The 16,098-nt window shown below is 35.4% G+C and overlaps 2 protein-coding genes across 9 annotated transcripts in view; one reads left to right on the top strand and one right to left on the bottom strand.

Annotated features, from left to right (window-relative positions):
* The window catches only part of LOC107595807 (POU domain, class 2, transcription factor 1-like), a 22,884-nt gene extending 18,054 nt beyond the window's left edge, over positions 1 to 4,830 (top strand). For all 8 annotated transcript variants that reach the window (XM_016286347.1, XM_016286346.1, XM_016286348.1 and 5 more), the window contains one exon: positions 285 to 4,830. In XM_016286347.1, the coding sequence (XP_016141833.1) occupies positions 285 to 577 (293 nt within the window). In that variant the 3' untranslated portion in view covers positions 578 to 4,830. The remainder of the gene's footprint in view (positions 1 to 284) is intronic.
* Positions 4,831 to 7,230: 2,400 nt separating this feature from the next.
* LOC107595825 (T-cell surface glycoprotein CD3 zeta chain-like) lies at positions 7,231 to 11,648 on the bottom strand. The gene is made up of 8 exons (XM_016286390.1): positions 11,532 to 11,648; positions 9,518 to 9,615; positions 9,351 to 9,422; positions 8,573 to 8,623; positions 8,301 to 8,333; positions 8,051 to 8,107; positions 7,864 to 7,893; positions 7,231 to 7,585 (listed from the first exon to the last, which is right to left on the bottom strand). The coding sequence occupies exons 1-8, from the start codon at positions 11,587 to 11,589 to the stop codon at positions 7,508 to 7,510; spliced, it is 477 nt and encodes a 158-aa protein (XP_016141876.1). The 5' UTR covers positions 11,590 to 11,648; the 3' UTR covers positions 7,231 to 7,507.
* Positions 11,649 to 16,098: the final 4,450 nt, after the last annotated feature.

The following is a 16,098-nucleotide window of genomic DNA, read 5'->3' as shown; positions in this document are numbered from 1 at the left end:
CAAAATATAAGTTTCTGTGTACATTATTTTCTTGTGTGTTTATATATATATATATATATATATATATATATATATATATACAGCCCTAAATAATAATAATATAAAAAGAACACAAACACATAAAACACAAAAACAAAACAAATAAAATTGTTCTTAATTCTAACAATATTTATTATATTATTTTATTTTCAATGATTAGTATAAATTAGATTTGTATAGACCACTGCTCTATGTTTAAATATTTTGAACACCTGGAGTTAAAATGTTGTTTTATGTCTCTTTAGCTCTGGCATCTAGTGGCACTCTGCCCATTACATCTCTGGATGGGAGCGGGAACCTGCTGTTTGCCAACACCAGCGCTGGCAGTACCCCGAACCTTGTGACAGCACCGTTCTTTTTTAACCCTCAGAACTTGTCACTGCTTGCCAGTAACCCGGTCAGCCTAGTGTCTGCAGGAGGGGCCGCAGGTGCCACCGGAGCCCTCAACCTGCACATCACCGCCGATGCCCACCAGAGCGCTGTTACCACGGCAACTATGCCTGCCTCCACCATCACCACGGCCTCTAAGGCCCAGTAAAAGCTTTACCCACTCCTCTCCTCTCCTAGACCCCTTTCCTCTTTCTAAGTTTTTCTTTAGTCTCTTGCTACCACCAAAAACAAACCTACTACATAGGATTTCACGTTGTTTTAACGTTATTGTATGTCCTAACTTTTCACATATCTTTTACAACTTAATCTGTGATGTTTGGACCTCATTGATGGGTTGACTTCAACCAAATCAACCTTAAGAGAATGTTGGCGTCTCCACAGAGCTTGCATCAGGAGAGCAAAAACCCTGGACATTGTGCCAAGTCTCTGTGTGACTCAAAGACACATTTGTTTCAGTGAACTCGCTCTTTTCTCCCATTTTCACATCAGACCTCTTCTTCAGAGGTATTTCTGAAATGCTTTTAACCAAAAAACTTTGTTTACTCTGTGTTGAATGATACCTACTTACTGCTGACAGTAACCTCCTCATTCTTCTGTCTATGATCTAATCTCTTTTCACTGGAGATCCTGCTTTACAGACGTTCCTGCTCCCTGGAACGTTTCCTTTTAGATGTACATGACTTATTTTTGTCAAACAGTGGGTTAGCTTTATGTCCAGTATCTTACTAACTTGTGGTTACAAGGCTTTAAATGGAGTAATAAGCGGCTGTGATGCGGTTTCATTGCTTTTAATGAATCGTTCGACAGGCCTTTCTTTCTTTCTAGTGAAACACTTTCAGATACTGTTTTCATATCATTTTGTAGTTTACTCTGTAGCAGAAGACTAGTCTGGGTCTGAGTCCTCACCCAGTTAATGGGCTCACTTAATACTAAAAGCTTTAACGAATTATGAGATGATTCGTCAAGGAGAGAGCTTGCAAGTCTTACGTTAGCATCAGGACAGTGTAACCACGTAAGGTAAACCTCCTCAAGGTCTTCCTAACATGGGATGTACTTATGGTATCACCACCTGATGGTGAAGGTGAAGGTCAAGCAAGATAAAGTTGAGGTGGTTGATTTTCTACTTGTGCACAGTACCTGTACCAAAAAACTGGATTTGAGAACTGCAGTCTGGTCAGTTTTTAGCAGAACTTCTGTCACGCTTTAAGAGGTCTTTATTTCGGAGGTCTTTGTATTGCCTCTATTTCAAGATATACCAAAAATCTTTGTTATACCTGTTGCTGTATATTGCTACTGTAGCATAGTTTAAGCCTAAATATTTATGAGCGAAGGCTCTCGGTAGACCACAGGAAATATAATGCAATATTTTTATCTTTTCCAAAGACGAAAACAGAGTTCTTTTTTTTTTTTTTTGAGATGGCCGTCCCTCCTCAATTTTGTAGTGTCAGTGAATTTAACCAAATAGATCTGAGGCGAGAGCAAGACGTGATGCTACAGCATAGGACCAGTTTGAGGTTTGGGATTGTCCCTTCTGCTGATCAATGATGAGGACTTTGAGTGAGACATATGGGAGAGTTGTCTTCCCATTCTGTTCAGATAATTAAAAATTGTAAACATAAAAGTAATGCAAGTGTGTTCTTACCTGACAAGCTTTTTGAACATTTTCCCTTCTTTGTAGTTACAAGGTGCCAGATTCAGTCCTCCGTAATCTGAAATCAGGGACATCTCAGAATTTTACAGAGCCCCTTGTCCCTTCAGCCCAATGTGTAGGCTATACCATGGAGGACAGTAGTGGGCCTGGAATATCTGTTATAAATGGGTGAGAGAACTTTAAATAGGGGTTTTAGCTGGATGGTCTGTTTTGTTTTTCCCTACCAATGTAATGCAGCCATGATGTAAAGCTTGAACCAAAGTCGATTTCTCACTAGCTGCTGTGCCTGTGTGGGCCAGTGCAATGCTGACCACACTTTCACTACTGACAAACTTTACCATCTATTACACATCTTTTAAACCCTACTCTTTTGACTTGCATTGTCCAACAAATCGTGTTCAGCTTTATGAAGAAATATAGCTTCTCTAGCGCAGCTCTAACTTGCTTTAGCTCTCGATATCCAAGCATTTAACGAGCCAAAGAGAATCTTAAGGGCCTTGTGTTTAAGTGCTGTTGAGATTTTGGGAGTCTGTCCTTCATTTCATGGTTTCCTCACCTTCTTGGTGAGTCTTTGTTTTTTGATGTAATATCATAGGACTCAACACCGATGCTGCGTTTCATTGAATGAATAGCAATAGAAATTTCAAGAGTCCACCAAACTCTTAATTTAAATCCAGAAGAACCTGTGGAAGTGCAGATGGCTCTGAAATGGCTTCATATATCAATATTTTTAGTATTGCATTGGCACATTGTCTAGATTTGCTTTTTCTTGTTGTTTTTAATGAATGATGCAGGCAGGCATTCTGGGAGAATTACAGTACAGTTTCGTCCGTAGCATTTCTTTTAACACTCTCACATTTTAAATTCTGTGACAAAGAGGTCAGAGTCTCTCCTTATTGTCCCTTTCGTCTTTTGTTACTATGGCCCTGTCTGTCAATTTTTGTTACGACTGTTTGTTAGCGATGCTATTTGTATTTTATTGTTAATATGATTTGAAATACCTCAGCAGCACTTACATGGAAGGTTCACTTTAAGCAAAAGACACCAGTAGTCAACTCCAGAATGTACAAAAGCTGTTTCTTACAGTCCATTTTAACATGACCAACATGTAAAACAAAACTAAAAAGTATAACAGGAAAATCTGTAATAATAATGTCACATAAGTCTACTACTGCTATTTCAAGTACTACTACTACTACTACTTAAAGGTTATGTCCAGGTTAACTTGTAATGAATATTTTGTTATCCTACTTGCCAAAGTAAAAAAAGAAAAAGCCTTTGTCTTTGCGGCTGGGTCTTGTTGCTGCTCAATCCGCTGGTTCTGTCCGGAAATTTCAACGTAGCCTCTCTGGACGTGTAGATTTGTGTGTTGTTTTGCGCATTAGTGTCATGACCCGGTGGTCGCCAGGACTGTGGGGAGTTACTGATATATTTATCTGAGGAATTACTCCAAGATTAGAGAACTTCTTTTCTAAATTCTATATATATTCACTTATGTAAGATGCTCATATTTTATATTTGAACTAATATCTAGTTTGAATGTAGTGTTTTTGTCATGCTTATTCACTAAAAGAAAAAGAAAAAAAAAATCACTTCATTTATATTATAGCTATGCTAAAAAAAAAAAAAGAAAAGAAAAAAATCAAGACCAAAAATAGCAACCACACCCTTGTGATGTGGGAGTGGCTGTTGTGTGCCCTGCCCACATTTAAATGTGGTTTGTTTGAGTGGGAGGGGCTTGTGATGGTGCTCCTGAAGCAAAGCCCCCAGCTTTCATTGATGTAACAGACTTGATGGCACCAAACTATTCTTACTATTCTTAAATATTTTTTTTTTTTTGTTGTTGCTTTTAATGAATTTCATTTGCCATGTTGCATTTTAACAATCATTTGAATTTAATTACTTTTTTTGTATATCATGAGGGAGCAACATCACTGGCTTTCTTAGTTTAACAAAAACATGCATTTATCATTTATGCCTTACTATTATTTCAGAGTTTGACACATTGTAGCAAATTATATGTTGACGTGAGAGATGATTTTGTTTCGGTTGTGAATTTGTGTGCGTTCGTGCATGTGAAAGAGGATGCAACCAAGCATGCGCCAATGTCAAAACTCTTATGGTGCATATCAACCATGAAAATAACGCTGTGAGTTTTATTTGTGTTTTGTGATATTTTGGAAGTGTTGCTACCTATTTTGTAGGTAAAACTCAAGCCGGTTGGATACCTTTTAAAAGCTTTACTAATAACTCAACTCCAGCTGATATGTAGGGGGCGCTAGTGGTGCATTTACTTCAAATGATAATACTTTAGAGAGGTTCTGTCTGACATAATATCTTAAAAGTGAGACTCATTGGTAGGAAATACAGGAAACTGATAAGAAAAAAGGAAGCATCATGCATCATTTGATGCAATTGACCACTTGGCTGTAAATGATATCTTTTTGAACCTGTGCTCATGAGATGTTTCGGATGTGATTTATCAAAGGATGTTGAACCTGGCAGAAGCTTTGTACATTTGAAGTTGTTGCAGATCCTTTTTGGCACTTGATTTTGGCGTGTGTGGATGCTTTGACTTGTGATTGGATAGTTTCTCGATTGTAGCGGGGTTTGCCGCTGTCTAGTGTCAGTCTAGTGACAAAATAGGATCGTTACAGAAGAGGTCATGCACCTGAGAGCTGGTCTGAGTAAAGGAGCTGTTGTATACCTCATTTATAACTCAAAACTTGCTTTAATCTACTTCAAAAGATGAAATAATAATAATAAAAAAAAGATCTGTCCCAGAACAGAAGCCTGCAGATGTCTGTTTAAAGTTTGGAGTGAGGAACCGGATGGATACCCAGAGGACCACACAAGCTCATGCATATTAAAAACCCATCCCACTTATTTATATTTTGCTTTTGATACAAATTTAAGTTCACACCATAGCTCCTCATAAATTTTATACCAAAGCTTTTTTTATGATTTGACAATCGTCGTCTTTATGAACCCCCAACCCTTATTTGTTGCAGGGTTTGACCATTCATTCTTTTGGGTTTGCGGTCTGCTTGTTCCTCACCTTCTCAGTGGTAACCAAAGACTTTCAAAGTGATTGTATGGACTGAACTCTCTCTTCTAGTGCCCTGCCTCAACCATTAGCTTGTGGTTTTAGATCATTGGTCACTCATGTGGCCAAGTGGGTGGGGTTTAGTAGAAAGAGGAAGCGAAATGGCTCTGCCGGCTTCTGGAAAGGACTTAAAGTAACCCCTCATGGGCTGGGTGATGTTTTTTAATACACGCTGAAGGATGTCCTGGGCTCACTGCAACCTGCTCAGGATAAACTGTCCTCTGGAGTTCCACTCTGTGACTGCAGCAAGGCAACACTGTTTCTATGATTGTCTACAGAAAACATGCAACGTCTCTCCATAGTCGTCTTTTAGGTGCCGTCGTCCCGTGGTTTTGATGTTCTGTCGATGTCTTTTATCTAGCTTTGCTGTTTCCACTGTCATGATTTCAATTGGTTTGATCCGCTGTGCAACTATGCATCGTTGTCCTCCATCCTGCAAGGGCAGCGTCTGTGCAACACGGCCCTTTTGAGATGGATCTTAATACTTTTACGCCGAGTGGAGAGTCGAAAGCAACTATAAGCTCTATCCCAAAGCAAAAATATCCAAATATGTAATGTTTTACAAATGCAGATACCAAAGATTACTCTGTTCTTTTTCCTCTTCCTTCCCAAACCCTGCAGCTTGTGTATTAAGAAACAGAACCCAGCTCTGACAGTAGTCCTAACCTCAGTAATTCCAAAGCTTAGATGTATATTTTGGTATTTTTCTGAGATGCTTATGGGGGGAAAAAAAGTTTGTCGTTTTTAATTTTCTTGTTCGTTGGATCTGTTGCTCTTTTTCTGTAACAGCATGGAATTTAACTGCAAAACTGTCTTACTGTAGGTGAAAGAAATAGTATTTTTGTATGTTTTTGGATGTCAGTGTATGTGATATCAGTTTCACTGCCCAACTTATTGTTTTTAAAACAAACAATAAAAAGGTTAAGATAAAAAAAGACTGTACATAATACTTTGGTCACTGATTTCAAAAGAAATCCCTCTCTATACTCTCATTTCCATGTTTCCTACGGCTGAAGCTCAAGGAATGTGTTCCATTCTCACCTGGTCACATACTGTAGATTGTACTTCTAGATCTCCCTTCAGAACGCTGTAGCTCACTGTTGTAATAGTGATGATTGGTGTGATTCTGAGTATCACTACAGACCTGAAGTCTAGTGCCATTCCTGGCCTGTTATCAAGCGAACATACACCCAAGACTGAACGCTAAACGGCTACATCACTGTAGCTTAGAACTGAATGATTGTGTAGAATATAAGTATGTGAATCAGGATACATGCTAGATTTGATGCATTTGTCTGCTGTATTTTGTTTGTTTTTTATATATATATAAAGATAATCTTTTACTGTAACTGTACAGTTCTCTTTTGTTGTAAACATCATTAAACCATTTTCCAAGTGTTTTAATATTCTAACATGTCTTTGGTCTTTTAATATTTGTCATATTTTGGATCATGTTGATGAATTTATGGAGCTGATATTAATTTGTTTATTTTTAACCTTATACTTTACAGTAGTACACACAAAATATGCAATTTTATGTAGAAAATAACCGTACTACCTCTCCAGACAGAGGTTTTGTACTTAAATTGTCTTATAAAATTGATCAAAAATGATCTGTTCTTGCCTTGCATTAACGTTCAATATCATATATTTAAAAAATGCATCTATACATGCATAGCACGCACTACTGTTCAAAAATGTGGGGTCTGCAAGATTTTTTTATGTTTTTGAAAAGTCTCTTATGCTCACCAAAGATGCATTTAATTAATTAGAATACATCAAAACCATACTACTGAACAACAATGATACAATTTTAAAATAACTTTTCTATTTTAATATATATTAAAATATTGTTTAGTCGTTATGGCAAAGCTGAATTTTCAACAGTCATTACTCCAGAATTCAGTGTCACATGATCCTTCAGAATTTATTCTAACATGTTGATTTGGTGCTCAAAATTTTTTTTTTATGATGTTGGAAGCAGTTGTGCTGCTTAATATTTTTATGAAAACCATGGTAATTTGTTTTCTGGATTCTTTGAATAGAAAGTTCAAAAGAACAGCATTTATTTGAAAAGATGTTTTTAACATTATAAACACGTCTTTACTGACACTTGATCAAATTCATGCATCCTTGCTAAATAGTAGTATTAATTAAAAAAATCTTACTGACACCAAACCATTGAATGGTAGTGTATGCAAGACTACAAAATACAGGTTAGTCAAAGTAACAAATACAAAAAACAATACATATAAATGCATCCAACAAAGATACACAATTCGTCTGTTAGTTGGCAGATACAAGTTGCTCCTGGGCTTGTGCTAATTGTGTAATGTTGCAGTGGGAAAAGTTTCCATCTCCACAGCCTCAGCTGCATCCCTGTTTCTCCCTGTTCGACCCTTTAAAGGAATAAACAAATGACTTGAACTGATGAATTTTGACTTTTTTTCCTTTTTACAAAACTAAACCTACCATGTGATTACCTAGAACACTTATAAGACAATTAAGAGGATACGTTTGGGAATAGTAACTTGCTAAAAAGATGATTGTATGAACATATTTGTAGATAAATGTTATATACCAGGTGGTCATAAAAAGGTATTTTTATGTTTAAAAATATATGAATGCCACTGAGGTACATATCAAACCAAGTGTTTAAAATGAATTGGTACACTACCTCATCAGATTTGCTCTTGCCTTTGCGAGGCTGCAGACAGAAATAGAAAATTAATATTTATATTGATTTGCCAACAGAGCACAGTAAGTATATTATGCATCACACCACTGGGTAAACCTCATCAAAAACACTTCCTAACCCCACAACCCACACACTCCTCTCATATTCGTTGCCTTGATACACTTACTTTTTTCCCCTTAGTTTTTATTTCCTGGTATTCATCACTTGTATGTGCTCTCAGTTCCTGGAAAATACACAAACCAAAGTAAATAACACCAACCACCATTGCAGAGCGATTACTAAATGTAAGTGCTCAACTGTAAACAACCACAGGAGGGCAGCAGCTATTAAAGATGTCGCACTAATTTACCAAGGTAAGAAACATCTGGTTCATTTTATGTTACTCACATCCTTTTTTGCAAGCAAGTGTTACTGACCTGATAATGTGTCTCTGGCTCTCGTCTTCTAATCTGAAACATGTAGATATTGGTAGACATCTAAAAGTGCCTTTTTTTTTTCTTTCAGAACTGCAATTTAACCTTTATCATTGTATCATTGATTACAAACAAGATTGGAGAGCAAGGCAGGAAGTAAAGTGTACAACACACTAGATACCATTAATGTGCAGTTAATGTACTGCTATGCTCTATCTGGCTTTGTGGCTAATGTAAATATATTTACAATAAATTCAAACATAAAATAACCTCACCGGTCTATCCAGTTGCTGATAATCGGAACTCATCTGAGGCAGATCCAAGTCCTAAAAAATACAGCACGCACGTTGCCTTAGTATTATTTGGGTCATGGGCAGTACTTTTGAATTTTGTAACGATTAAAAATAAATATGCTTAATTAAGGGTTAAACCCGTATTAATATTTAATTAGAGTTTTTTCAACCTGTTCAGTAACCATAAAATGTTAGATTAAAAATGAGTTAGGGTACATATTTGTACGGTTAACAGATAGGCCTATGGCGTTGTAACCATATGCAACCAATAGTAAACTAGAACGTATTAACACTGCCTATTTAGCTATCACTTTATTATGTCTTTACACATTACAAATATATCACAACAATGTTAGTGTTTTTTTTTGTTTGTTTTTTTGAAAGGCCTATTTAAAGATTTTAGCTGTTCTAGGGTTGCCAAAAGACCATTTGAGTTGTTCAGGTGGCGAAAATAATAGCACTACTATATAACGTTTTTGATTATAGTAAGGAAAAAAGAAGGGACTTCATAAATGGCCAGTTTTTATTTTCCGAAGTGCATTACAACCATGCACATCACAAATATGGCAACAAACCAAAATGAAGTTCAAACCAAAGTAGTGAAACTGTTTAAAACTCCAACCAATGTTTACTTAATTGTGGGGAGGGAGATGAAAATGCACTTCATAGTAGGAATTACATAGTATTATCATAGTAGGAAGTATATTTGAACCTTGAACATGAACCTCTGTTTGGGAGATATTTATTAATGAGAACTCACTGTATAGACAGGCTCATTGGGGTTACGGCCCGGTGACGCAGGATCTGGAGGAACAGGCCCTTCCCTTGTAAACTAAGCCATACAAGGCAGAACACAGGTTAGCGGTTAAAACCGTGAGGTCAATTTCTTCACTTGGAACAAACGGTGCATGCTAGGGCTCAACTTACCTTCTCTCTGAAGTAGAGAGCAGTAAAAAGGATAGAATACAGCAGCAGGAAAACATCTAAAACATAGCAATACGTTGGGTCACTCGCAGACAAGGCCTCTGCAAATAGAACACACATTTTTAAAAGACTTTCGTAAAGTACTGAACTAAAATATGGTGTTTCGAATTTGATGGCGTGTTCTTGTTATTTATGGATGTTTTGTAATGTTTGTCTTCTTTTCTTCCTTTCTCTGCTTAGTTGGTTTTGTAATGTCAAAAAGCAAGAAAACAAGAAAGAATACATAAGAGAATGAAAAATCTGAAAAAAACTGTTTATGAGAAGCACCACTAGTACCTAAACCACCATACAAATAAAAAAAGAAAAACACCTCTGTATTTAGATTACATTAAGATGTTAATTTAGTTTTAAGGCACCTACAGTAAGTTGGAAAACATTTGAAAAATTGTATATGCCTAAATGTCTATGGGATGTTAATACCATTTTCTTTAGTTCTAGAGTCACTGATTCATAAACAAAGACTTTCTCTGATGTTTTCTTTCTCGTTAGAAATTCTTGTAAAACATATTAAAATTTGAGTTTAAACAGGGGCATCCCAAAAGCAGCACACAAATGATCTGCTTGCATTTATTGGATTAAATGTGTAGAATGCAAACTGGCTTTACAACTTTAAAAACAAACCACAGAGACCAGTTAAAAGTTACTGAAATTCTAAGGCAAATCCAACAAAGCTGAAATATAGATTATATGCATTTTAGTGTAAATATTACAGAAGGTGTCTTAATGTATTGTGTAGCATTTATTTTGTGTCATTTTTTAAAGGTGGTTTAGTGACAACCTGCCAAGGGACTGCGGTTGAAAATTAGACTTTGGCTCAATCCGGTACGATGCACTGAATGGAAACATTTATTAAAAATAGTACACTGTCCCTTTTCAAATAAATAAATAAAAACAGTGCACACATGTATGGAACATTTAATCAGACTGCTCAATATGCCGTGGACTCTCTTATTTAACTGAACAATCAAAATAAATCTATGGATAGTATTTGAGATTACTTGATGTTTCATGAAGACTGTGTCTTGATTGTGAGTCTAAATGCATTTTCTACGAATGTGACTTGAAATGACGTAAATGTATATATGAAAATCTTCCAAATACCACTATTTGCACCATGGCTTGTTAATTTGCACAACACAAATAAACAGCTGAAATTCACTAAGTAAGCATTATCGTATACATTGTATATTTTGCAGTTCGTTCCAAATGCAAGAAATATCTAGTAGATGAATATTTGGATTTGGGCTAAAATGGTTGTACGTATGTAAAGGGGCTATGCCATCAGTTATCTATTTTGCCTCAAACTTGTACCTAAATTCTTCCACTTACAGTGTGGCAGCAAACACACATATTTAATAGGGATCGAAAATTAGTTTGTTGTCTTTTTGGCATGTTTTGTTATTAATTTGCAGCACAAACCTTTTGTGTATTTGTACAAATGGTATGTTTCTAAAATATTACTTTATTCACAAACATTCATTTCTCTAACTAATACTATTTTTCTAGAAAAAAAAAAGTTTGCTTTGAGCATTTGTATTGAACAGATAGAAAGCGTTAATCAACTCTTTCAATTACCTAAGTATATATACTACTGAATATATAATCACCTTCTGCATCATTTTTTCAGATATTATGTTGCAAACTCAATAATGTATTGCACAGTTGTCACTTAAAAGTCTTAGATGTTACATTTTATGCTACAAGACTTGCTAGTTGTACAAGGAAACTAAAATGACCACATGACGATGTCCTGATGTTTGACCTCAATATTTTTTTACAGGAAAAAACACAAAAAAGTTATATTCAATTTCTAAACATTTGCTCCTGACAGCGACGAATACAGATTTCATAACCTATATAGTAAACCATCAAAACGCTGTGCTGAATGTGCTAGATGTATGTAGATGTATGACACCCTATGCAATAAGTATGTAGAGAGCAAGAGAAATAATTTTACCTGTGAAGGACACATGTGAGGCCAAGAACAGTAGAGTGATTGTCCTGCTCATTTCCATTACATTCCTTGAAATGATGAAGTTTCTGTGGATTCCGCACCTTACTGTTGCTTGGCCTGTAAGTGATGTGCAACAGTTTTTAGCCTTTCTGTTTTGATTGCTTCTACTGTGTCATTTCATATGTCTTTTACCAAACAGGAAGTGGCCCTAGCCCTGAGTTTTCTGTTCTAGTGAATGACAACCACTGCCTCCACCAAAGAGTCTCTTGTCCTCTCATCTCAAAAAAGTCTCACCAGCATTTCCTGTATATTTTTAGACCATCTTCAAGCTAACAGTTATGTGTCTTTCGTCAGTATTGCAGGTTACTTAACAGCCACTGTCTGCGGAGTTTGATTTTTCCATTTTAACAGCATTGGGTTGATGTCTTCATAACAGATCTGAATCAAACTTGTTTTCCCCGGCAGGAAATCATACACAATAGAAATATTCTAACAGTTAAGGAAAAAATCAAATAAAATCAGGCAACATCTTCAGAACAGAAATCATAAACTTCCATCTGTAATTCTTATTTCAATTAATCAAAGTGTTTTTTCTTTTTTTTTATTAAATATACATTGCAACTTGCAGTTCACAAGCTAGTTTGTGCATGTTGTGCCCCCTGCTGTTTTGCATTTGCCACTGGTGTGTTTTTATACACATGTACACTAGTACAATTTTAAATTAGAATAAAGAAAAAATATCTTTGGCTAACATTTTGGCAAGGTTCCTTTGGCAAGTTATGAACAAACTTTCTTACAGTAACATTAAAAGTATGTTCGTTTGAAGTTATATGGTCTTTGATAATGTTCTCAAAATTTTAGCACAAAAACTTTTTTGTTGTTGTTGGATGTCTAAACTTTTATAAATGTTACAACTTGTTTCAGAACTTGTTTAGAGACCATTCAAAAGTAGCGTTCCTATAATGTTTGCAGAATGATCTAATGTTCCTTTAATGTTTGCATAACCAAGAAGAAAAGTTGGATGTTTTGAACGTTCAAAGAAAATTCAGAAATAATGTTTTCATAACTTATTGAGAACATTAGCAAAACATTCTTAGAACCAGTGGCGTAGCAAGTCAGCACCAGGCCCATATGCAAAAAAAATTAGTATAGGCCCCCCCCAAACGTTATTGGCTCCAACTCGGTTAACTTATTGTTGATTTTTCTGAAGTGATTAACGTTACGTGTATTCACAAGCTGTTTTATTTACGGTATAAATGCTTGGAAATAATATTTAACGTTTTCAAGTCCATTCATCATTTGTAGCACGCAAGCCACCCAATAATCGCAATAAGCTTTGTGCTTTGTTCCTTATATTAAAACACAAAGTGTCAGCCTTCTGACAAATTTATAATAAAACACTACAAACAATAAATGTGTTTTTACGCTTCTAAATTTGTAGTGAGATGACTATATTCGTCTCAGTTCAAGCAGCATGTTAATCAATGATATTTTCGATATTTGCAGCACGAAATAAACCTGAATAAATATTTGAATGCATGTTGAAAAAATCAGAACAATTTAATACAAAAGACAGTTTCATGAACTCGATTAATTAGAGTTTAAAAAAAACGTCAATAAGCCTGCCTTTTATTGCTGTTTATATGTTAAATGTGAAGACTAACAGGTTGGATGCCACAAACTTTTTATTTCATTTATTTTTATTAATATAAAAAATTTTTGGCGGGGTATAGGTGGAATTCTCACATTAACTTCAAGCAGTAGGCCTATAACCTGATTTTATTATCATAATTTTGACTTTATTCTTAAAATATTATGACATTAATCTTATTTTTCAACATGGTACTAAAATCCCGCTGTAGGCTATTTGTATACTGCATGCAAACACAATCTTGGCACAGAAGGTAATATAAGGAGATATTTGAATTATTTATTAATGAACTAGTATTTTCTGAGTCAGTGTCACAAGATGAAGTTGACGATCCTGACTCTCCATCTCCTCAGGAGGCGCGCCTTTAGAGAGAAATACATCTTTACGGATTAGCCTACATAATGAAAGAGTTTTTGTTTTCTATTTGAATTATTTCATTTCAAAGTATTTAAAGCATTCTATTAGATATATTTATCATGTCTGTGAGGAGGCAAGTATTCGCTGAGTGTCGGTTCATCATTGTGAAGCGCTCCTGCTCAAGACCAAGACGACAGAAAGCGCATTCTGTTTGTTTTCCTTAATTATTTTACAAAAGCACATACTTTTGTTGATATTGTTTGTGAGTGCACACAAATAAAAGTAGACCCTTTACAATTCCAAATGATGCATTACTCTTACCTTTATGAGCAAAAATGACGGCGTATGTTAAGTGTCCACTCTTAAGAAAAAAATTCAAGTGATCGCGCTGGCGCCTCCATGTCCTGCAAAGCGTGCTTCAGCTTCCACTCTCCGCACAAACGACTGTATATGTAAGGAATAATTGACGACGGCCGTTGAATTATTAGAAAATAAATTGCGTTGTGGCCATTACACCTCGGGTGTGCATTATTTTTCTAATAATTCAATGGCCCAGAGTAAATTATTCCGCTTATACTAGGGTTACCACCTGTGTTGGGGAAAGTTACTTTTAAAAGTAATGCATTACAATATTGCGTTACTTCCTAACAAAGTAACTAATTACGTTACTTAGTTACTTTTTATGGAAGTAGTGAGATGACTATATTCGTCTCAGTTCAAGCAGCATGTTAATCAATGATATTTTCGATATTTGCAGCACGAAATAAACCTGAATAAATATTTGAATGCATGTTGAAAAAATCAGAACAATTTAATACAAAAGACTGTTTCATGAACTCGATTAATTAGAGTTTAAAAAAAACGTCAATAAGCCTGCCTTTTATTGCTGTTTATATGTTAAATGTGAAGACTAACAGGTTGGATGCCACAAACTTTTTATTTCATTTATTTTTATTAATATAAAAAATTTTTGGCGGGGTATAGGTGGAATTCTCACATTAACTTCAAGCAGTAGGCCTATAACCTGATTTTATTATCATAATTTTGACTTTATTCTTAAAATATTATGACATTAATCTTATTTTTCAACATGGTACTAAAATCCCGCTGTAGGCTATTTGTATACTGCATGCAAACACAATCTTGGCACAGAAGGTAATATAAGGAGATATTTGAATTATTTATTAATGAACTAGTATTTTCTGAGTCAGTGTCACAAGATGAAGTTGACGATCCTGACTCTCCATCTCCTCAGGAGGCGCGCCTTTAGAGAGAAATACATCTTTACGGATTAGCCTACATAATGAAAGAGTTTTTGTTTTCTATTTGAATTCTTTCATTCCAAAGTATTTAAAGCATTCTATTAGAAATATTTATCATGTCTGTGAGGAGGCAAGTATTCGCTGAGTGTCGGTTCATCATTGTGAAGCGCTCCTGCTCAAGACCAAGACGACAGAAAGCGCATTCTGTTTGTTTTCCTTAATTATTTTACAAAAGCACATACTTTTGTTGATATTGTTTGTGAGTGCACACAAATAAAAGTAGACCCTTTACAATTCCAAATGATGCATTACTCTTACCTTTATGAGCAAAAATGACGGCGTATGTTAAGTGTCCACTCTTAAGAAAAAAATTCAAGTTGGCGCCTCGGCGCCTCCATGTCCTGCAAAGCGTGCTTCAGCTTCCACTCTCCGCACAAACGACTGTATATGTAAGGAAGACGGCCGTTCGGCCGTTGAATTATTAGAAAATAAATTGCGTTGTGGCCATTACACCTCGGGTGTGCATTATTTTTCTAATAATTCAATGGCCCAGAGTAAATTATTCCGCTTATACTAGGGTTACCACCTGTGTTGGGGAAAGTTACTTTTAAAAGTAATGCATTACAATATTGCGTTACTTCCTAACAAAGTAACTAATTACGTTACTTAGTTACTTTTTATGGAAGGTAATGCGTTATGTTACTTTTGCGTTACTTTTTAAATATGAGCAGGGCTTGATTGTTTTTAATATTAGAAGTTCTATTTATAGCAAATGTAAAAGCCCTTTCACAACAAAAAGTGTAATGAATAAACCTCAGGCTGAAGGAAGTAACTTCAGGCTGAAGTAAATTCAGGTCTGTACACTAGAACACAGGAGAAGAAGGTTCAACACTCTTCAGCAATAAAAAAAAACAATGAAGCACAATTGTTAGTTTATCTAAAGTCATTTTTGCTTATTAGTATATGGTTGAACTGGATCATCAAAGGTCAGCAGCAAAGACATTAGTTAATAAAATGGGATTAGATACATTTGTGTTATTTAACATATTTAATTATTGCAGGTTTGTCATATTCTGAGTTTTAATTCATTTTGATGAATACTAAATCTGTTTTTTTTTTGCGAGTGGGATGAATTAATGCACATTCACATTTCATCTATAGAACTAACTACAGTAACATCATGTTCACACAGCGCGCACAACGCCTCTGTACTCCCGATTTTAATTTGTGTTTATCATTTAATGTTGCTTTCCTATGTCTTTTTTAAATAATGTTTATTCATGCAAAACCATGGCCTAAA

The sequence above is a fragment of the Sinocyclocheilus grahami genome, unplaced genomic scaffold, assembly GCF_001515645.1.
Source record: "Sinocyclocheilus grahami isolate Dianchi unplaced genomic scaffold, SAMN03320097.WGS_v1.1 scaffold209.1, whole genome shotgun sequence".
Classification (NCBI taxonomy): domain Eukaryota; kingdom Metazoa; phylum Chordata; class Actinopteri; order Cypriniformes; family Cyprinidae; genus Sinocyclocheilus; species Sinocyclocheilus grahami.
Note: the sequence above shows the minus strand (reverse complement) of the source record. Positions and strands in the feature narration are given on the sequence as shown.